This window comes from Vidua chalybeata, chromosome 1 (assembly GCF_026979565.1).
Source record: "Vidua chalybeata isolate OUT-0048 chromosome 1, bVidCha1 merged haplotype, whole genome shotgun sequence".
In the NCBI taxonomy this organism is placed as follows: Eukaryota; Metazoa; Chordata; class Aves; order Passeriformes; family Viduidae; genus Vidua; species Vidua chalybeata.
This window is the reverse complement of record NC_071530.1, coordinates 119434897-119455657: the sequence shown is the minus strand read 5'-3', so window position 1 is coordinate 119455657 and position 20761 is coordinate 119434897. Positions and strand designations below refer to the sequence as shown.

Here is a 20761-nt window from a genome sequence, read left to right as displayed (position 1 = left end):
TTTTCAATATTTTCTAATATGTTCCCATTCTGAGCTTCAATAAATCCAAACCAGACATGAATAACTGAAAATATTCTCATCTTATTCTACAATTTAGACATATTTCAGTGGCCCACTGCCTCATGAAGAACACTCAGACACACAAAAATCTTTTCAATGTATCTGATCAGAAAATCCATTTCATATGATTTTACTTTGTAGGAAGAAATGGCTGGGGTACTGTGCGGATGGGTGAATAGGATGTTTGACATATCCATACCTTATTTTCATATCCAATTTTCAATTTATGTATGTATTTCTTATATATAGATTCATATCAGAATAGAGTCTCATGAAATTCAAGCAACAAAAGAGTCAGGCTTCTTGCCAAAAGAAGTCTGGTACTTGGACTATTACAATTTCTTCTTCACAAGTAGTATTATTCATAAGACATCTCCACAGTAAAATGAAAACACTTAAAAACTCTTAAGCAGAAAGAAGCATTCATTAGAAAGACACATAGCTTAGAAGAGTTACCTAAAAACTACTATCTTACTAACACTTGATGGACTACTTCAGCTTTTTACCAAAACGTTATTTCAGCTATTAATTATTTTAATGTGAGTCTAAATTTGATACCTGATAGCCAACATTTTTTTACCCATATCTGTTTCTTGTGGGATTTCTTGCTTAGAGGACATTGTTTCAGTTATATTAACCAGCTGCATGTTGGAGTTTCAAGAGCTACAAAAGCAAACAGCCTACAGGTAAATATTTCAATTTTCTTTGACCCCAAAATGCATTCCAAGAAAACTGTTAAGGACTTCAGGACCAAAAATATTCTGAATAAATTCTATAGATTTGGTGCAGAAGCATTATACAGGGTGTATCACTACAAACAAGCGTATGGATGCATGGATCACAGTCCTCCTGCCAGTATGATTTGAAAATTATGATACACAGATTCATGGAATGGGTCAGATTGGAAGAGACTACAGTGGGCCATCTGGTCCAACCTGCCTGCTTGACCAGACTCATCCTAGAGCACATGGCACAGGTGTCCAGACTGTGGACAGACAGTTCTTGAATATTTCCAGTGAGGAAGACTCCACAACCTCTCTGGGCAACCTGTTCCAGTGCACAGTCACCTGCAAAGTAAAGAAGTTCTTCCTCATGTCCAGGTGGAACTTCTTGTGCATCAATTTCTGCCTATTGCCCCTTGTTCTATTTCTCGGCATCACCAAGAAGAGCCTGGATCCAGCCTCTTGAAACCCTCCCTTCAAACACTTGTAAAGTGATAAGGCCCCCTCTCAGTCATCTCTTCTCGAGGTTGAACCGACCCAGCTCCCTCAGCCGTTCCTCTCAAGAGAAATGCTCCAGTTCCCACATCACCTCTGTAGCCCTTCACTGGACCTGCTCCATGAGCTCCAAGTCTCTCTTGTCCTGAGGAGGCCAGAACTGGACACAGCACTCCAGAGGTGGCTTCACCAGGACTGAGTAGGGCTAGAATCACCTCCCTCAACCCACTGGCAATGCTCTTCCTAACGCATCCGCAGGACACCTTTGGCCTTCTTGGCCACATGAACACACTGCTGGCTCATGGACAGATGTTGTCCACCAGGACCCCCAGGGCCTTCTCTGCAGAGCTGCTTTCCAGCAGGTCAGCCTCCAGCCATGCTGGTGCAGAGGGTTATTCTTCCCCAGGTGCAGGACCCTGAATTTGCCTTTGTTGAATTTCAGTTGGCTCTTCTCTACCCATCTCTCCAACCTGTCAAGATTAGATGCAGGACAAATTCCTACCTGGGAACATAATACTTCTGAGGACTACATGGGATTAATAAAAATAATTACAAACATAGGTACTTTCTATCATCAGGGCCTAAGAAGAAGGCATAAAGCATTCTAAAAATGAAGAAACGGAAATGCTTCAATACCTCATAGTGAGATAGATGCTCTCTAGTATTTGTTCTTTGCATAGACTACTGATTCAAAGTACGTGTATTAATAATTGTCTGGCGCTAGTTTATAACAGAGATTGTACTTAATATTTGAGCCAAATAAAATTCAGAGGGTGATTGTCACTTACAGACAGAGAAATTTACATTATATTTAGGTTAATGCTATTTTGACCTATTCTTCCAGAAATATGTCACTAAAATCCCATTCTATTCCTTCCTAAAATGAACCAGCAGAAGGGTTATAATTTTTAGGCAAAATCTCCTTCAATCCCAAATAAACAACTACAGAAAAGAGTTATATAATTACTGTGCACGTGGCTGGTCTTCAAATTCTGGTAATTTTTATTTTTAAACATAGCAAACTAGAGCTGGATAACTGTGCTCAAATTCTGATGTTCCCTAGAAGTGAACAACAGAATTTCAGAAGAAATTCTGAAAACCTGCTCTTTCAAGAAAATACAAATGCTTCTGCTGACTTTTTAGTAGTGAAGAAAAATTCCTTCAGGGGCTCCAGGACAGTAAAGGGCACTCTAGGAGGAGGAGGGGGAAATTGCATGTCTAAGCACTGCAGTTCCAGCCACTCTCTTTGCTTTGCCTTGTGCCAGCTAAATTTTGTTGAATCTGAATAAACACTGTAAAAAATTTTGGTTTCTGTGAAACATTATTCCTGAAAACACACATTTAATTGGAAAATTCCTGATCTCCATTGCTAAAGACTTAGTTGACTCCTTTTAGCTGAATACGATGAGAAGGAGTGGAAAGTTTGGTAAAGAATCCTTAAATCATTCAGCAAAAAGAGCAGTAAAGTTGTTTTCATGATCAGCCAAAACAGGTGCATATTTTTAAGGGCACAGCAAAAAAGTTCTCTGAAAAACAGAGATAGTGTCATGTTTGAGTTAGAATCTTAATTAAGGAGATTTTGACTTGTGGAATCACTTATTTTCCTTAAATTATTTCAAAGTAGGTTATCCATTCTCTTGAAAAAATCCTACCAAATACTTCCATGATTTATAGTTAGTTTCTTTATGAAGCAGTTATTATTTTGGATCAAAAACTCTTATATACATTTTATAAGATTAATGAATATCATGAACTTATTAACAAAAGAAACTTATTATACACATAACACAATGATGTTCCTTCGTCAGCCAAAGGGAATTTTAGTCAGAGATGAGAAGAAGGATAAATTTGACTTATTGGTCTTCCTTTTGTTTTTTTCTCCAAATCACTTGCTTCCTTTCTGTAATTTAAAACTTCAAATCTACATCTAACCTTCTCTGATAGCACTGTAATACTGAATTATAACTTCCCTAGGACAAATACATAACTCTAGGGAAGTTATAGCAACAGAGATCAGACAACAAAAGCCCTGAAAGGCCCCACACGCTTTTAGGTTACACTGAATGTTTTCTTGCACCTTTCCCTAGCAACCTCAACACCAGTAAGAGTATTTCAAGCTTCATAATCATCTGTCCTGACTTGCCTATAATAATGAGTTTACTTCATTTTTTGTTCCCAAACATACTGATCCAAATTCTGACCTCATGTACCTTGACTTACTAACTCCACAAATGCTGCACTCCCTTATATTGCTGTAAAATCCAAAGCTTTTTCAGCACCTAAATATAAAGCCAGGAATTTCTGACTTATTCCATTTGTTTAACTAATGTCTTTTACAAATATAAAATTATTAAAACTGTGCCAGAAAAATTCCTATTGTATTCAAAGGTACAGGGACACAAAGATGTCAGTTTTCCAGTACAGATTGTACTGGTTAATATACTGTTGAAATTATATTAAATAAATATTATTAAAAAATATACAAGCAAAAGTACTTTTTATCTGGTAAAACTCCTCATCAGCTCTAGCTACACATACTACCTTCCTAATGAAGATTAGATTTTAAGAAAAGTTTATATGATTTTTAGATCACTGAACTGTAGAAGAAAAATGCCTTAGATCTATGGGAGGAGGATCCTCTAACATAGGATTGTGAATTTGAGCAATGAGAGTGGCCGCCACCTCTGAAGCAATAATAGAAAAGCTCTGTAGCATGTTACCTTGTTATATTTAGAAATCAGTGCCATAGATTCTGGTTTTACTCTACACTGAAATACAGGAAGTATCTGCATTGAAGAGAAACGAAGCATGAGGACTATTGGATTATCCTGCAGAACATTACCTAGGAAGGCAGATATTTCCAATATTAAACTATAACACTATGCAGATAAATACAGATATTTAATACCATTTCTAAATAAAATGTAGGAATATATGCCTAATGACACAATCAGCATGTTTTCCAATAGAGATTTATAATTCTTTTAAATCCACTTTAAAGAAGTGATGCAAGGCCATCAGGCAGGAAGGAGTATGTTGTTACTACCAGAAATTCTATACATGTGAGATATACAGCATTTATGTTATTTGAGTTTCATCCTGATCTAAGATACAGTTAATCTAAAATAATTAAATAACCAATAAATAACCAATACCATTCAAACCACAGTCTGTTTCTTGCTTTTGCACTCACTTTCTTAAGGACACTATTTCTCAGTGCTTAAACTCTGAGAAATAGTGTCCTTAACAAAGTGAGTGCATCAGAACATAGCAAATTATTTGAAAATTCGTAAAACCAGTAGCTAAAAATGGATTTTGGTTGACTTTCATTCTCCTTTTGCAAATTAAACACACTATTTTCCAGTCACTCTTGGAGTTTTTGTGGAAAGTTTCCACGTCACCAATAGTTAATGCACAGCATAATGTTTTCAGCTGGTAATACAAGAATATACACTTGCTAAGCAAAACTTACACATTGACACAGCCTGCAAATTAATCTTTTTTTTTTTTTTTTGTGCTGTTTGCTTTTCCAAAATGTCTGAATGCAGGTCTTTGTGCCTTTAAATAAGTACACTCTGCAGCTATTTCTGAGGAGAACCAAAAGTGGAAATATATTTCCCAGAGTAAGGAGTCCATAAAGAGACTGAATTATCTAATCCTTTTACAAGATGGGGAATTAGGCCATTCTTATGGCAATCTTTTATCTGCTTCTGGCTTCAAACCATTATCTCACAGGAGAAAAATTACAGTCATTGTCAGTCTTTTCAGACTTAACACTCTTTCTTCTCCTGTGAACCATTTTTTCTAGGACTTGTGAAAGAGTTTTGTGTGTGAGTGTGCATTTGTGTCTTTAAGAGCTATATTAAACTGCTATCCAGAGCCTCAAATTATGACCAACAAGCTTCCTCAAGCTCATGATCTCCTGGCTTCCTCCCTCTATCTTTTTCATCCAGAAGAAACTTCTGTGGCTAATATACATCACAGTGTTGTACAAAAAACAGAAAGAAACTCGAAACATTGCCATAGAGAATCAGCTTGCAAAGCACACATCAAAGACAGCGAAGGAAAAGAAGGGAGAAAAGCTTGGTAAAGCACTTGTCTTTTTAAATTATTGAGGGGGTTAAATGGGTTTTGTAGGGGAAAAGAGAAAGAGATGTCTTGACAAGATCTGCAAAGGAAGGACAGAATGAAGTGGATGTTGCCCTCCATAAAATTGAAAGAGAGCAGAATAATTTTCAGGACCAGCAAAATAGTATTAATTTCATATTCAAATATGCTCTTACTTCCTTCATTTTTACAAATCAAGACTAGGACATTAAAAAGGCCTAAAAAAATCCTTTACATCTACTGTTCTTAGAATTTCTCCACAGCAGTTTTAAATGTGCACCAACCTGCTCTGACCAGTTCTCTCTTTAACAACCAGCCTGAAAAAAAAAATAGGTGCTGTTGAACAATAGCGCTTACAAAAGATAGTCTCGTGACATGTCACTAATTCACAGCATCTTATGCTGCACTCTTCCTGCAGAACCAAAACCACATATTAATACCCTGTCAGTTAAGTTACAGTAGGGCTATCTCCAGATAAACTTGGTGCACTGCCATGCTTCCAAAACCAGATTTATCATGATAAGGTGTATGTGTAAGATGCAACTCAGATGCAAAATGTACCTGGTGCTCAGGTTTCAAGTCTACGTTTATTTTCAGTAACATGTAAACACTTATCTTTCTTCAACAGACAAATGGAAGTCTTCCATTACTTTTATGCTGACTGATAGCTATTTAAGTTGAAAAAAACAAGTCTAGCTCACCTGTGCATACTATAAGGAAATAAAATAGCTGTTAAATCTAACACAGAGGGAAATACATCATCTGAAAACACTGGTCCCTTCGCAGCTTATCATAATTTTTGATAACAGATGATATTTTTATTATCACAGTACTTTCTGGAACTTCTGAAAGGACTGAAATTATTGCTTGGTGAATTTACCAAGTGGGAAATTCATGTAAAAAAAAGAGGGAGGAAAGTAGTCTGATCTTTCCAGGATTTCTATCTAAGCACTTCATGTAAATCTCCTGTCTTATGTTGTTGCCTTCCCAAGACACTGTTAAGATTTTGAAAATAGAGAGACTTTGGCCATTGTTCCAAAACACACATTCATTGGGAGTTTGCCATGAAACTAATTAAGGTTTAGGACTAAAAAGTATACTGTCTTGTGCATTTCAGAGCTCAAACTTAGATCCATGAGCTCAAAAAAATAATTTGAAATCACACAGATATTTTCTATTTTGCATACAGTAGGATGTTCTAAAGAAACATGAGACAGTGAAAGAAAAGGCAAGCCAGTGTGTTACTCTTACAACTTAGCAAGTCAGCCTACCAAATCTTAAAAAAAATATTTATGGTCTTTGTTTCTGATAACCATGAGGGCCAGTAAAAATATTTTTTGAATTATTTTCTTCTTCAATGTTTTTCTTTTGTTTTGAAAGCACAAGCTACCAAAGTGGTACACCACTCCAGGAAAGGAAAGATAAAGTGATTTATTTTAATTGTACTTAGCACTTACAAAATCAAAAGACAATGAATACACTATTTTGGTTATTTATGCATCAAAACCGGGCAAATTAACCACTGTCCAAATGCAACTAATTGAAAAAGCAATGTGAATATTTACTTTTTAATATTTTTTTTGCCATAGCTTTTTCTTTTCCCATAATTATTTCTCTTTTTCTACTTTATAAGAAGTTTTAACTAGCCAAAGGAAAAATATGGGGTTTGTTTTCAATTTTCCAAAGTGAAAGGAGATTTTTAAAAGTTATAAAGCATTACCATATGGAGTTTAATTTACTTGTTTGCCACTATTAAAAGGAAAAATATGCAAATAAAACTTTTTGTTTAGGACAAAGTCTGTGAAGCTGGCACAAACAAACATGAAGAAAATTCAGCTCTTTTAAACAAAAGGTCCAATAAAACTAAGATTACAAAAAAATAGATAAAGGAAAAAAGAATGTAAAATAGTGACATGAGTCATCTAGAATGCTTAGTACTTTCTGTCCTATAAGAATAGCTACTTAGAAATAGTATACAGTCAGAAAGATAATATGAAATGTATGACAGAAAAGAAAAAAAAAATACGTGTATGTAATCAAAACTTTTGATTTAGATTTGAAGACATAAATTTCCTCAAAGTTTGTACATGAATCCTAATCACAGAATTTTCCTGCCAACATTCATTCTGTACCAACAACCTCAATTTGGAAACACTTTTCCCCCTTGGTACTTTGAAGTAATTTATTCCCAGGTTTCAGGAAAATTAACAAAGCAGAAATTTCTGCCAGAAACTGAGTCAGTAAGCTGGCATTACCACTGCTGGGCAGACATACAAAGACTATTCTTTATCCAAATACATGTACCAAACCACACATATACCTGTGCCCATTCCCCAGTATTACATCATAATGTACAGAGTCAAATAAGGGATTATATGGAGCACTTGAGAGGTTATTCTTTCTCACCCATCTGTGTATTATTGATTAATAATATTAGAGTTTATAAAGAAAAGCAGGGAGTTATTTTATATTCACTGTGATCAAGTTTAGTTCTAATTCCATCCCCTCTTAACACAGCAGTTAAAGGGATGATTATAGCTCATGTCAACATACCAGAACCACCTTTAAGTTAGCATCTACAGATTTCCTTCACAGAGCAATTGTGACAATTCACGTAGCAGCTAAGGAATATTTGCACAATGCAGAACTTTTCCTGCTAGAATGCAATGCAGACATAGCCTTTTATTACATCACCCAGGCAGCACACACTGTTACATGTGGTCAGGATAAGGGGAAAACAGACCATGGAGTTTCAATGTCATTTAGTCCTGCATGCATTTTCATGGTATTACTCCCTTTGAGGTGACTGATGCCAGAATGCTCCATTTGGGAAAGAAATCTTACAGTCTGACTTGAACAGCAGCAGTCTGCTGAAAACAGAGCAGAAGCATCTAGTTTAGTCTAATTTAGCAGAACATAAACCTAGACCAAGTGCCAAAAAAATGCACCAGTAGCAAAAGTTAAATCCTTTCTTCTTCTGGGACCTACGGCATCTATAGAGGATGCCAGATGTTGACACTTTTTCACCCTATTCGATTAGCCTCTATCCCAGTGTTGCATGGTGCAGTATCCATTCCCTGACACCTTTCCATCCCCAGTTCTAGAGTTATTTTGGGCAAGGTAGGAGAACCCATCTCATTTCAAAACACAAGTCAGCCATACCAACAGTTTCTGTTCAGGGAACACAATGAGAGTGAGAGCAGACTGGTCGTAAACAATAGGAAGGGATCTTGTGGAAGTAGAGGAGGCTTAGTAGGCTTTCTTTCTTTTCTTGAGGAAATCTTCCAGAAGCCCAACACCATTGTCTGTTTTCTAAATGTAGTCTTTAATCAGTATTTATAATCTTCCTCATAGGGGTAATTAATTTCATTATTTTTTCTCTTAGTTGTGTGAAGTTTCAGGAGTATTGTCTGGGGATAATGCATACAGTAAAATAGCTTTTTAACAGCAATTTCTTCCCTCTTTACAGTCATCAGCTTTTCTGCTTTTGATAGTTCAACTAGATTCACTTGTCAAGCTTCAGACTATTTTCTTCACAGCTCATTATCAAGTTTTCCATCAAATGCTTCTTTATGACCTCAAGTCTCATTAGTATTGTCAGAGCTTTGTGGTACTGAGATAAAGCACTTCCATACAAACTCTAAGATTATAAAACAGTTGAAGCTAGATTAATACCATAGAATTCCCCAGCCAACCCAATAATTCCTGTTCTTTTCTAGGGATATTTGATGACCAATTCAAATAACAGTTACATAGTTTCCACCAATAATCTGAAATTATGCCAAATTATAGCTGGCTTCTTAATTTCTTCTCCCCTGTAGGTTCTTGGTTGTCAGGGCTCTATGTCATGAAGATCTGCTCAAATTCCACTGACATATTGCAGAGAACTAATATGTGATTCTAAATTTCACTTAGCACCACATAGTTTATATGATTATATCCCAGGCATGCATGCACATAGTAGAGACTACACTGTAGAAAACCAAACTTTAAAAAGTCCAAATTTTTAATGAAAAGGTTACTGGTAAATATACAAGCTAACTTGAAGACTGAAGGACAAGTCATCTTAAAGGTGTAAAAGTCACAGATGGTGAACAGGGTAAGGTTTCACAGGCAAGGCAAACTGGCATGAGAATTTTTGAGTACTTTCTTCAAACCAAGTTTTCCAAAAATATCTATAATGGCAGCATGCACAGAATACCTCATTTATTCTATAATAACAGTTCAAGTATACAAGTTACTACACTTGAACAGTACTCCACCTCCCAAGGGTGAGAGTAAAAAAAGCTTCATTTTTTAAATGTATAGATGTACTTTGTTTACATATATATTTTTGATTCTTCTCATATGTTAAAAGGCCTCACTACGCTGTCCTTTTGCTTTAGATAACCTTAAAATATTAACTAAAACATTGCATCTCAAACCTACATTTGTATGCAACTAGTGTTCCTTCCCAACATTCTTGTTCAGAAGCCTTCAAGCTTGTGGCACAGTATGTTTTCTATAATCCCATTTCTTTTTTAATCACATGCAACCCCTTTTTTGTATTCTATTGATGTTAAAAAGAATGAATGCAGCCCTTGCGCTATTAAAAACAAAAAGCTTCTTACTTTCAGGAATGCATTGGCAAGACTCCACAAGAACAAGATTTAACTTTTGAGCATGGCAGTGGGCATACAAGGCTAATGGGTGGTCCTTAAAAAAAAGAAAAAAGAAAAAGAAAACCCCCTGTAATTCATTCAATAGTACATTAATATTATCTTTTACCTTATGGTTGATTAAATTCTTGCAAAACGCTCAATGTGCAAGTTACAACACATACGAGAAATATGGAAGTGGTGTTTGGCTTTTACAAATTGTCATTTAAATATCTATTTAACCCACATAAGTTTTGTTACTGTGTGAGGATGTCTTATAATTCATTGGCCAAAGCTGAAATGCATTTGTTTCTCCTGTATGTGAGAAAGGATTCACAAAAACATGTTACAGAATGAGTCAGTCTATTTTAAAAGCCACTCAGACCAACTGTGCCCTTAGACAAAGAAAGAATTATTATTACCATTTTACTCAAATAATCAAAATCCAGATCCATTTTAGCAGAAGTGTTCTTCCTAATTTTTCAGGCTAAATAGAAAAAAGGAAATCTTCCAAATACAGGGTGGGGGTTTTTTGTAGCCTTTTTTTTGTATCTATAAACCTTGTTTTGTTCCACCTTGTGAATGATGTCACCCCTTTATTTAGATGACTTAATATGCTACTTAACTTGCCCCGTAGTCCAAGAGCAGCTATGGGAATAACATTGTTCTGGTAGCTACTTCCCCGTTTGAAAAACCTCTTAAAGCTGTTATCCATCTGCATTTCGCCCATCGTGTGTGAAACATCTATACAGAAAACAGTAAGCTCTCTGTTTCTTACAGTTATGTGCCAGACTACAAACCAATTTATACTCCAGTAGAATTAACCCTTCCTTTAATTTCTCATCTCCATCTGCGGAGTTTTTTTTGCAAAGGTTTTTTGGGGTCTTGGTTGTTTTGGGGGATTTTTTTTAGTTTTTTAAAACATGAGCTGTAAAAACCAAGATATCATTTGGTATGATATCTTAAAAGAATTCCCCCTTTTTATTTCCTGGATGTCTGGGTGGAGAACTTTACCTTTTTAAAAAATTACTGACCTGGTCTGTGATAACTATCTGCCTGTTTATTATTTGAAGATGATTGGTGAAATTATCATGATTGAAGGTTAAATATCAGTTTCTAAAAAAAGTTATAAGTTTGGGAGTTTTATTCTAGTTCAAATTATGTTAATTCTGAGTCTCATTTCTTATGATTCACAAACAAGTTCGTACTTTTGTCTAAGAGACTTAGGGCAAGTGAGAATATTTTCCCAAATGCAGTGTCTCTCAACACCATTGCAGGTTTTCTCCACAATATAAACTTGATTTAGTTTGTCTTGTAACAACATTGGTTTTTATCTCTAACTATAGTCACTTCCATTTGGCATTCCTTTTTTGTGGTACAAAGGGAAGAAGCTAAACTGCCACTAAATGAAGTCTGATCACAAGTATCTCAGCATGGAGGAAAACCATTGGTTTAGTCCATTCTTCTCACAAGTCATTGCTCTTATTGTAGGAAGCTCCAGAAGCCACAGAAATATAAAACATATAGCTGCACCCTACTGTAGGTGGTTTTATGGGGCATACAAAATGAAACCAGCACTCTTCTCAGGCTAAGGTAACCTACACAATAACCAACCTAATAGCCACAGACCTGTTCACTCTAACTCTCAAATAATGAGAGTGCTAATGATCTATGGCAAGAAAATGTAGTCCTAGAAGCAAGAGCATCCAAAACTTACACACTATTTTAGTGAAGAAATAGGGTGGAATTTCAATCAGAATATTTGTGCTTTCCAGGTGAGATACAAAATATTAAGCCAAATTAATTAAAGCTAGTACTGAAAAACTCCTTCAATTATTTAAATAAACATCTCTCAGAAAAGCTCCAATATACCCAAGAAAGCAGGAAAATATCTGAAGGAGGTGTCATAGAAGATAAATTGAGTGGAGAGTAATGAGAGCAAAGCATTTAAAAAAAATACAGCAAGGCTGAAAGAAATCTTTTATGCAAATGCATGAGTAAAATTCAACTTTTTTTCTGAGCCAAGACATATAATTCCTAATATTTGGAAGTTTGCCAATTAAATTTCAAGTAAAAAGTCGTATTTCTCCTAACGACAGCCAAAATACCTTCAGCAAACCTAATCTGGTAATCTGACTTGACAAGCCCTATTATCTATACAACACCACTGCCATTAATAGCTCAATTCATTTCAAATCACCTTTTACAACTGAAAAATGAGTAACGTTAAGAGGAAAGATACCTGTTTAATTGTAACCAAAAGCATGCATGTAACCAACAGCTTCTTTTGACTCCTTTTTAAATTGTATTCAAACATGTCTACAACCAAATCACACAGTATTCATATATACACTGTACAGCACACCAGACTACTTAGAAAATGGAATATGAAAAGATAAAAGTATAACTTCTAAAATAAATTAATACTCTAATAGGTTCTGTATTATGACCTTACATTAAATATTAGCCTTTGTCATAACAACAGAAACAAAGGCCAACACTGAGAAACTGAATCAGTGAGACGATCCAAATACTCAGACTCTAATTTTATAGCACAGTATTTTTCATGGCTATATCATTGACTAACAGACAATCTAATTGCTCTTGAAATCAAACAGGAAAAAAACTGCCTTCATGTCTTCAAAGCCACTTGTTTCATGCAACTGTCTGTACCCCCTACTTCATCTGTTGTGAGAAGGTTCCAGACTAAACCCCTGTGAAGGTACTGAAGAGAGAGCTAATTGCACTAATAGCTGTCTTGAAGAGAGGAAAGTTGTCCTCAGTAAGAAAGAAGGAATGTTCCAAAAGAATGGATAGACTTGAAGAAAAAAATGCTAGTTTCCTCACTAGTGAATACAACAGAAATACCTGCCTGTCTCTTATGACTTCCCTTGCTCCTGAAGAGATGGTCTATTTTTTTAATTCCTCCAAAGTTTAAAGAAACTGCTAAACTGCAGTAAGAGTAAAAAGAATCTCAGTCATTAAGGTATCACCCAGTTCCTCACCGATTTCCTTAAACACTGTAGGGAAATCATTGAAGGTGCACCAGCAAAATAAAGCATTGTTTTGCATTCTCTCATAAGTGAAGTGACAAAAGGGATTTTGTGAGATCTTTCTTTCTCAGGTCATATTTTAAAGGGCAGAATCGTTTATTACATGCAGTTAAAGAACAATACCAATAGCCAAGGTTGTTAGGTTTGGCTCAAGATCTGAGCCCTTTGTTCCCTGGTGTGCAGGATTGAGAGAACATATAGTATCTTGGCACCTGCTGTTAGCAGCTACTTAAAGGGAATTCGAAATTTAATTAACCTTCATAGTAATCCATAAAAGATGTTATGTAAGTTCACAACTTCAGATTTTAGAGAACTTAAGGTTTCTGTATTCCTTACCTCTCTACTTCTTAATCCATGGACAACAGATGCCAGATGAAAAAATGTGCCATGCTTTCATGTAGGTAGTTGTTTGGAAACATTTTACAACATAAGCAATTTGTTTGTATGAACTGGGAAGAATCCCATGATGCACGTCTGCTCTTTTCTTAAAGCATAAGGCCACACTGCTGACAAGCAAAACTCTCTAGAATTACAAGGCCATCCAGTCACTGCTGCTCTGACAGTACTGTGAGGTGAAGTTCCCTGAGGCTCTACAGCCCTGCTAGAAAGGCTATTGCACCAGTGATTCAGTTTTGTCTCCCGTAGTTGTACTTTCAGAGCATCAGAAAATGTCTTGAAGCCCCTCTGTCTACATAAGAGCTTTAGAAAAGTAGCAATTTATGAGCAAAATGGGGAAAAAAGTAGGGTGGCATATGGCCAAACTTTTGACTTAATTTCACCACAGGTTGCTTTTTATTTACAAGCGGCTAATCCACTCTCAAACTACACAATAGAGCAGCCATTGGCAAAGGCAGGCAGATAAAATTGGCATGCCTCTATATTGTTCTTGTTAATCTGAACCATTAACAGAAGGGTGAGAAGGCTAGTTTTGTCATTTAAACAGGCTTAAATCCCTTCTTCAAATGTGCTTTTGTCTACATAGAAGAATTCATCCAGGAAATTTGAGGGGTTTCTGTTAGTGTTGCATTCTTGAGTTGACTAAGCTACATGATTACTAACCTGTTTATCTGGTCTTCATACTGTAAATGCAAAAATTATTGCCAGCTGTCAAAACCAAAAGGGGTTCAACCTGACTAAATTATTTCTCAGAGGTGAAACAGGATGAGATTATAAAGTGCTAAGAAGCAACTATTTGAAATCCTGAACTGCACCTGTGCAACTAAATCTCCATTTATACAGGTGCTTTTCAAATTGGATTTGAACCCTCAAATTCTCTGATTCATCCCCTGAAAAACCACAGAAGCTCAAATAACTAATGAAATTCAGAGACAGAAGGGCTCAAAATAGTTTCAAGCTGTGAAGCAAGGCCTAAGACTATGTTCTTTGATTCACTGTCGATGTGACATATCAAGCATAAACATAAGTTGCACAATTCAAATGCCAGAGGTCACAGGGTAGCCAGTAGCTAAGTATTTTTTTTTTTTTTTTTAGCACAGGAAAGGTCATCACCTGGTCCATAAGCACAAAACACAGCCAAATACCTAGAGAAAAAAAGTATTAGTTGGCATGATCTGGTTTTGTTTCGATTTTACCTGGCACATCTTGCACATATATTCAATGTGACCTTTGCTTGAGGCTCAGCCGCATGAGCACTTCGAGTTTGATTGAATTTGCTCCCAGAAGACACCACACTTGTTACTCCTTCCATTCTGAGATCATCAAGATCCTCTGCAACAAGACAGAATGATGGGATGAACACATGATTAAATTTTGTAGCAATAAAGAAGCCTTACCTGTAGAATCACTAAAAAATTGAACTGCTCAAAAATCGGGAAGAAAACAGTGACTTCAATACTAATAGGAAAAGACATTTGAGAGCATTTTTATTTTTATATATTATCAACATCTTATAAGGGGTTCCTTAAAAAATATTCAGTATCATTTCCACATCAAACCATGCTGCATATTTTTAAAATCTTTATTTATCTGGTTCATTTCTTAAAAACTTGTCAAGAGATGCTGTCCAATAGCTTTATTTGACACTGGACATATTGAAGACAAAATTAATTCACAGAATCACAGAATAATGAGGTTGGAAGAGACCTCTAAGATCATCAAGTCCAACCTATGCCCTAACACCTCAACTAGACTATAGCACCAAGTGCCACGTCCAGTCTTTTTTTAAACACATCCAGAGATGGTGATTCAACCACCTCCCTGGGAAGACAATTCCAGTACTTTATTATTCTTTCAGTGAAATTTTTTTTCCTAATATCCAACCTGTACTTTCCCTGACGTAGCTTGAGACTGTGTCCTCTTGTTCCGTCAGTTGCTGCCCGGTGGAAGAGACCGACCCCCACCTGTCTACAACCTCCCTTCAGGAAGTTGTAGAGAGCAATAAGGTCACCTCTAAGCCTCCTCTTCTCCAGGCTAAACAACCCCAGCTCCTTCAAACGTTCCTCACAGGGCTTGTGTTCCAAGCCCCTCACCAGCCTCATTGTTCTCCTCTGGACGTGTTCAAGTGCTTCAATGCCCTCCCTGAACTGAGGGCCCAGAACTGGACACAGCACTCAAGGTGCAGCCTCACCGGCGCTGAGTACAGGGGAAGAATGACCTCCCTGCTCCTGCTGGTCACAGCAGGATGTATGCTATGCCTCTGTGGTTTTTTCATCATCTAGTCACTTAGCGGTGAAAAAATATTGCTAAAATAAGTACTCTGATAAACCCACAAAATATGAAATGGACATATATATCACACTGAAAGGGACCATAATGTGCATACTTAAATCTACCATATTCCTGTAATATGGGAAACTCACAATAAAAAATGAATTTTCAATGACTGTAAAATCATTCACATTTTGAAGGGAGACAGAAGAGAATTTTTTTCCCAAGATGACACTACAATGGTATAGCTCAGCTGGACTGTAAATGAATTCTCTTGGTTTACAGTCAGGCCATTCTTTCGAGATTAATCTCTATATTTTTTGCTAACACAAAACACAAAATATTTTTTGCTAACACAAGTTCTCTATGCCTCATGTATCTATAAAGCCCAATTTTCAGTTGTTTATAACTTGATTAGACTCTAGCTGAAATGCAAACAAGCAAAGCACTGGCTAGCTTCTACTAAATGACCATATACTGACCATGTAACCATTCCATGTACTGACTGATGCACGTGGTTTATGGTACACAGTATGTCATCATCTGATTAAAATGTCTTTCAGATATTCTATACACATGTATTTTCATATATTTACATTTACAAAATAAACCTAATGTGAAAGGATCTGAATGAAGCACGAAGTACAAAAATATTTTAAATCCCAATATCAGATGGAGAAAAGTCACAGAGAACTTTAAAATCAGAGGAGGCTAATTAATTGAATTACTTAGAATTTAAAATACACAAGTAGTCATTATAGACACACACTGGAGAACCAAGCTGCTTTTCATACACAAAAGAATGAGATACAACCCCCACAAATCTCAACCCAAAATATTTCTGGTTGTCCTCTATAGTTCATAGACCCTCCTCCTACCAACGTGCTTTAAACTCAGAGCAATGTGGTCAGATTATCGGGATTATGTCCTGTTAATAACACTCCTTTGGGTAGACATGGATTTTAATAAGAAACAGTCAATAACAGCTAGGCTAAACTCACATGAAAATTTTGTGACCAAAGTCCTTGAACAACATTTTCTTCTCTGTAATGTTTTATTTTACTGTTTAAAAAAACTCTCCTCCCCACCACCACCCCCTCCCAGACAATTTGTTGCCTTGATATAAACTGACAAGTGTACTGAAGTTTCTGGCAACATTTTACACCATTTCAACACCTTTTCCTTTAAATTTCATGGTTAATACACAAACTAATTCAAAGGACCTGGAAGATTATATGATAGAGAGCTATGAAATCAACCACCTATGAGTCATTTCAGAAAAGGTATTACATATTTGGAACACATTATGTATTAAAATAAATACAGTTTAATTGTGCTTTAAAGAGGTGTGAGAAGTTCCATACTTTTTAACAGATGTAAACCACTGGATGGATTACAGCTTAAAAGAAATTGAAGCATATGCTTCAGGATTTTCTCCCACTAAGCAGATGTGATTTCTTTAAATAAGGTTTTCAACTGTTCTCTGCTTGATTAACTTTTGGCTCTCTAATGACTAAGTGTTTCAACAAAGCAATGATATAGGCTGCCCCCCCATGATACCTTTTATATTTGAATTTGGATATCAAACCCATGCCTTTTTGTCATTTTTAGTCAATTAACAGGCTTTTTCTCCCAAAAGAAAATTAAGTGAAACTTCGTGCAAGAAATGTGGATTCCAGAGCTGCCTGTAGTAGTAGCCAACACACAAGAAGGCTGAATAGTATGCAATATTAATTTACTGACAGATGCTGTTGGAATAACAGCAGTAATGTGCATACAAAATGCAGATTTAAAATACCAAAAACCTACATCATATACAACTGTTATTTTTTTTCAAAGAATTTTAGCTGATCTAATTCAACATTGGATGGAATTTGTCCATGGCAAATTACAAAAAGATGTTAATAATACAAGTAAACAGAGAAGTGTAACTACATCTACCAAATCCAAAGAATAACTGCAGCATTTGATTTAATTTCATTACTGCACCTCTCCATGGACATGGAATGATTTCAGTTTCCTCTGGATACCTTAGATTTACAGTACAGATACTGAACATTTTCTCACTAAAGCAACTGGGCTTTGAGAAACTGCCTGTTTTGTAATACCCATAACTTTGGATGGGAATTTTTGAGTTTGTAAGCAAGTTTATATGCCATCTTCCAGATCAACCCCATTCATTACTGAAGGTTTTTAATTAAAAAAATAAAAAAACCAAAACAACAAAACCTAGCAGCAGTAAAACAATAAATCATACAGAAATTTTAGTGCTTAACCCTGAGTGTGCATGCATATTGTTCAATAATTCATGTGTGCTTTGTAGAAAAAGATTTGATCACAAATAAGAAAGTTATTAAAATAGATGCAATCAGTGAATGCAATAGTGCTTTTATTTAAGAGTAAAAAAATAGAGCTCCAAAGGTTCAGATACTTCTATCGGAAAGAACCAATCTTACCAAAATAGGATTTCATTAGAGAGTCAATTCAGTTACAGGGTCTGGACACTGAATCTTTTATCTTTCTTTGTATTCTTTGCTAGACTAACTAGTGATGATACAGCTGAGTGGCTCCATGATTTTATTGAGCAGCAATGAGGTAATTCACAGAGAAAAGAGAGAAAGAAAAGCCAAGCCAGTGACTGCTTCTGTCATGAAAGACAAGAATACAGTGAAACTTCTCAAATCTTAGGAAATGATCTGTCTTTGTATAGTGATAGGCTGAAAGTTCACATAAGTGAAACAATCTCATTTATGCTAATAAAAGTTTGTTATTTTAATGTATGATTGTTCACTGTATTTCTCTGATTTAATGTTCACTGCCTGCTATTCTCTAGAAAGTGTATGGGAAGACCCAGCTTTGGACCTACAGCAATTTCCATTAAATATGTTCTTTGTGTTAAAGAAACTACAGGTGAACCAAGCAAAAAAAAAATTACATTTTCCTCAAATCAGCAATTTACCAAAAGGAATTCACACAGCTGAAATTTTTATGCTTTGCCACAACAATACACAAAAATACTTGGAAGTGAGATAAAGATCACAAGTGTAATATAGCATAGAGGAGAACCAGATGTTTTTTAGATTAATAATAATGCTGTGCTAAGCTTAATTCATTGTGGTTTTTTTATATAGAAAACTTTCACCAAAAAAACTTTCAAACCAAAAAGGGGAGGGGAAAAAAGTTACCAAGTTCAACTAAACAAGAATATAGACCAATAACAAGATCATGTTTTTAAATAAGACATTGTTCACAATTATTTACTTACTTTCTTTTTTGTTGGAAGGGATGGGGAGAGGGAAAGGGGCACTCACTAGTGCCAAGTATTCCAGAAATTGCAAGATTGCTTATTGTCTTGGGATGACAGGTTGTGGAATATCTTACAAACACAAGACTTGCACACCATTCACTTTAAGGACAGAGCTCTTCTTATGCAAAACTCCTATAAAATACAGTGAAAGCTTAGTTGCACAGAAGGCTCACGTAATCAGATATGTTGTATTGTTTTATATGATCCAGTCACTTTTGTCTCCTTCCTCCATTATAAAATATGTAGTAATTTCCCAGGAGTACTTCAAGAAGTATAAGGTTCAAAGCTGGAAAAGGTCTATGGCAGCTCAGTTTGTCTGCTCAGTCTAATACTAAGAAAAGCACTAAATGTTTTCATGTGAGAGTAAAAATTCAGATAATGAATTCTGATTTATATTCTTGCATGCCACCAGGCAATCCTGGTGCACCAGTAAAATAATGTCTCATTCTTTGAAGCAATGAATTCCTCAGGGTAGTGTTCTTACACCGTGGTAGACATTCCACAAGATATATTCCTTGTATATAGCATTGATTTGTCAAGGCGTTGTTGGCTGAAGCACAGACTTTTAATATGCTCTAGTAATCTAATTTGAAAACAAAGCCCCCCCAGCCAACAAAAAAAAAAAAAAAAAAAAAAAAAAAAAATAGAACAACAAATGAAACAAAGAAACAACTCAAAAAACTCAAATCAACAAAATCCTACTGCTGATAGAAGCTCTACTTGTGGAATCTAAGCAGCTTTATATGTCATATTTTATGTGTCTTATTGTGTTAACCAATCCTCTTTGTTTTAGATAAATTATCTTGCCAGATATCAAGGGATTCCAACAAAAGAACACATAAATTCCTAACAAAATACTGGGGCAAGCATGAAGTAGGCTTCCAGACAAGGAAGAATCATGAACTTAGAATATCTGATGCTTCACTCTTGAAACAAATATTTTAAATATTTGCTTCAACAGATGCAAAACTGGAGCTATCTTCTGCAGTACAATTACTGCAGGACATCTCATTTTGTTTTTTCAATGTCATGGAGCAGGCAATGCTGTTAGTCTGGTACATATGTTCTAAGATGTTTTCCCATAAATATCTTCAAATACGAGAATTTCACCTAGTTCAGACCCATGCCATAGAGTTTTGATACAAATATCATTCTAAATAAATACATCAACAGACTTTCACTCCTTAGGTGTATCTAAGATTTTTGAACACAGTGTTCTGAAGACATCTTACTTAAAAAGCATCTCAAGTTGACAATAAATTCCCTAAACATTTGTGCTTTCACTGATGCATGCACAGAAAGTCAATTGAAACATGATGCTGCTGAGTCCTTGAGTTTGCACATCTACATCTACCTGTATCAGTTGTCAGAGCCAATCTAGCAGAATCTCACTCCATAGTCTAAAAACCACAAAACCAACATGGGAGTAGAGAAAGCAGCATTGTTTCAGGTACTGAAATATACAATGAATCATTGATTTGAGTTCTCACTTTTAATCAGTAAGAGTGAAAGGAATCTTTCTTCAGTATCTCCCCCTTCCTATTTTCCGCCAGCTGGGATTCGAATTAACATAGGAGGCAGCCTTTTCTGATGTAGATGTTCTAGTTTCATTAAACACTTCAGTATCTTACAAAATTACATTAAGAACTGGCCCACAGGGCTCTTGCGTATTCTCCCTTTTTCCGCAAGGTGTGATAGTTATTTTTGACTGAA

At 35.8% G+C, this 20761-nt stretch overlaps 1 protein-coding gene across 4 annotated transcripts in view; it reads right to left on the bottom strand.

The window, feature by feature from the left end:
• Window positions 1–20761, bottom strand: part of C1H8orf34 (chromosome 1 C8orf34 homolog) — a 191223-nt gene that overhangs the window by 78689 nt on the left and 91773 nt on the right. For all 4 annotated transcript variants that reach the window (XM_053958307.1, XM_053958298.1, XM_053958316.1 and 1 more), the window contains exon 8: window positions 14667–14802. In XM_053958307.1, the coding sequence (XP_053814282.1) occupies window positions 14667–14802 (136 nt within the window). The remainder of the gene's footprint in view (window positions 1–14666; window positions 14803–20761) is intronic.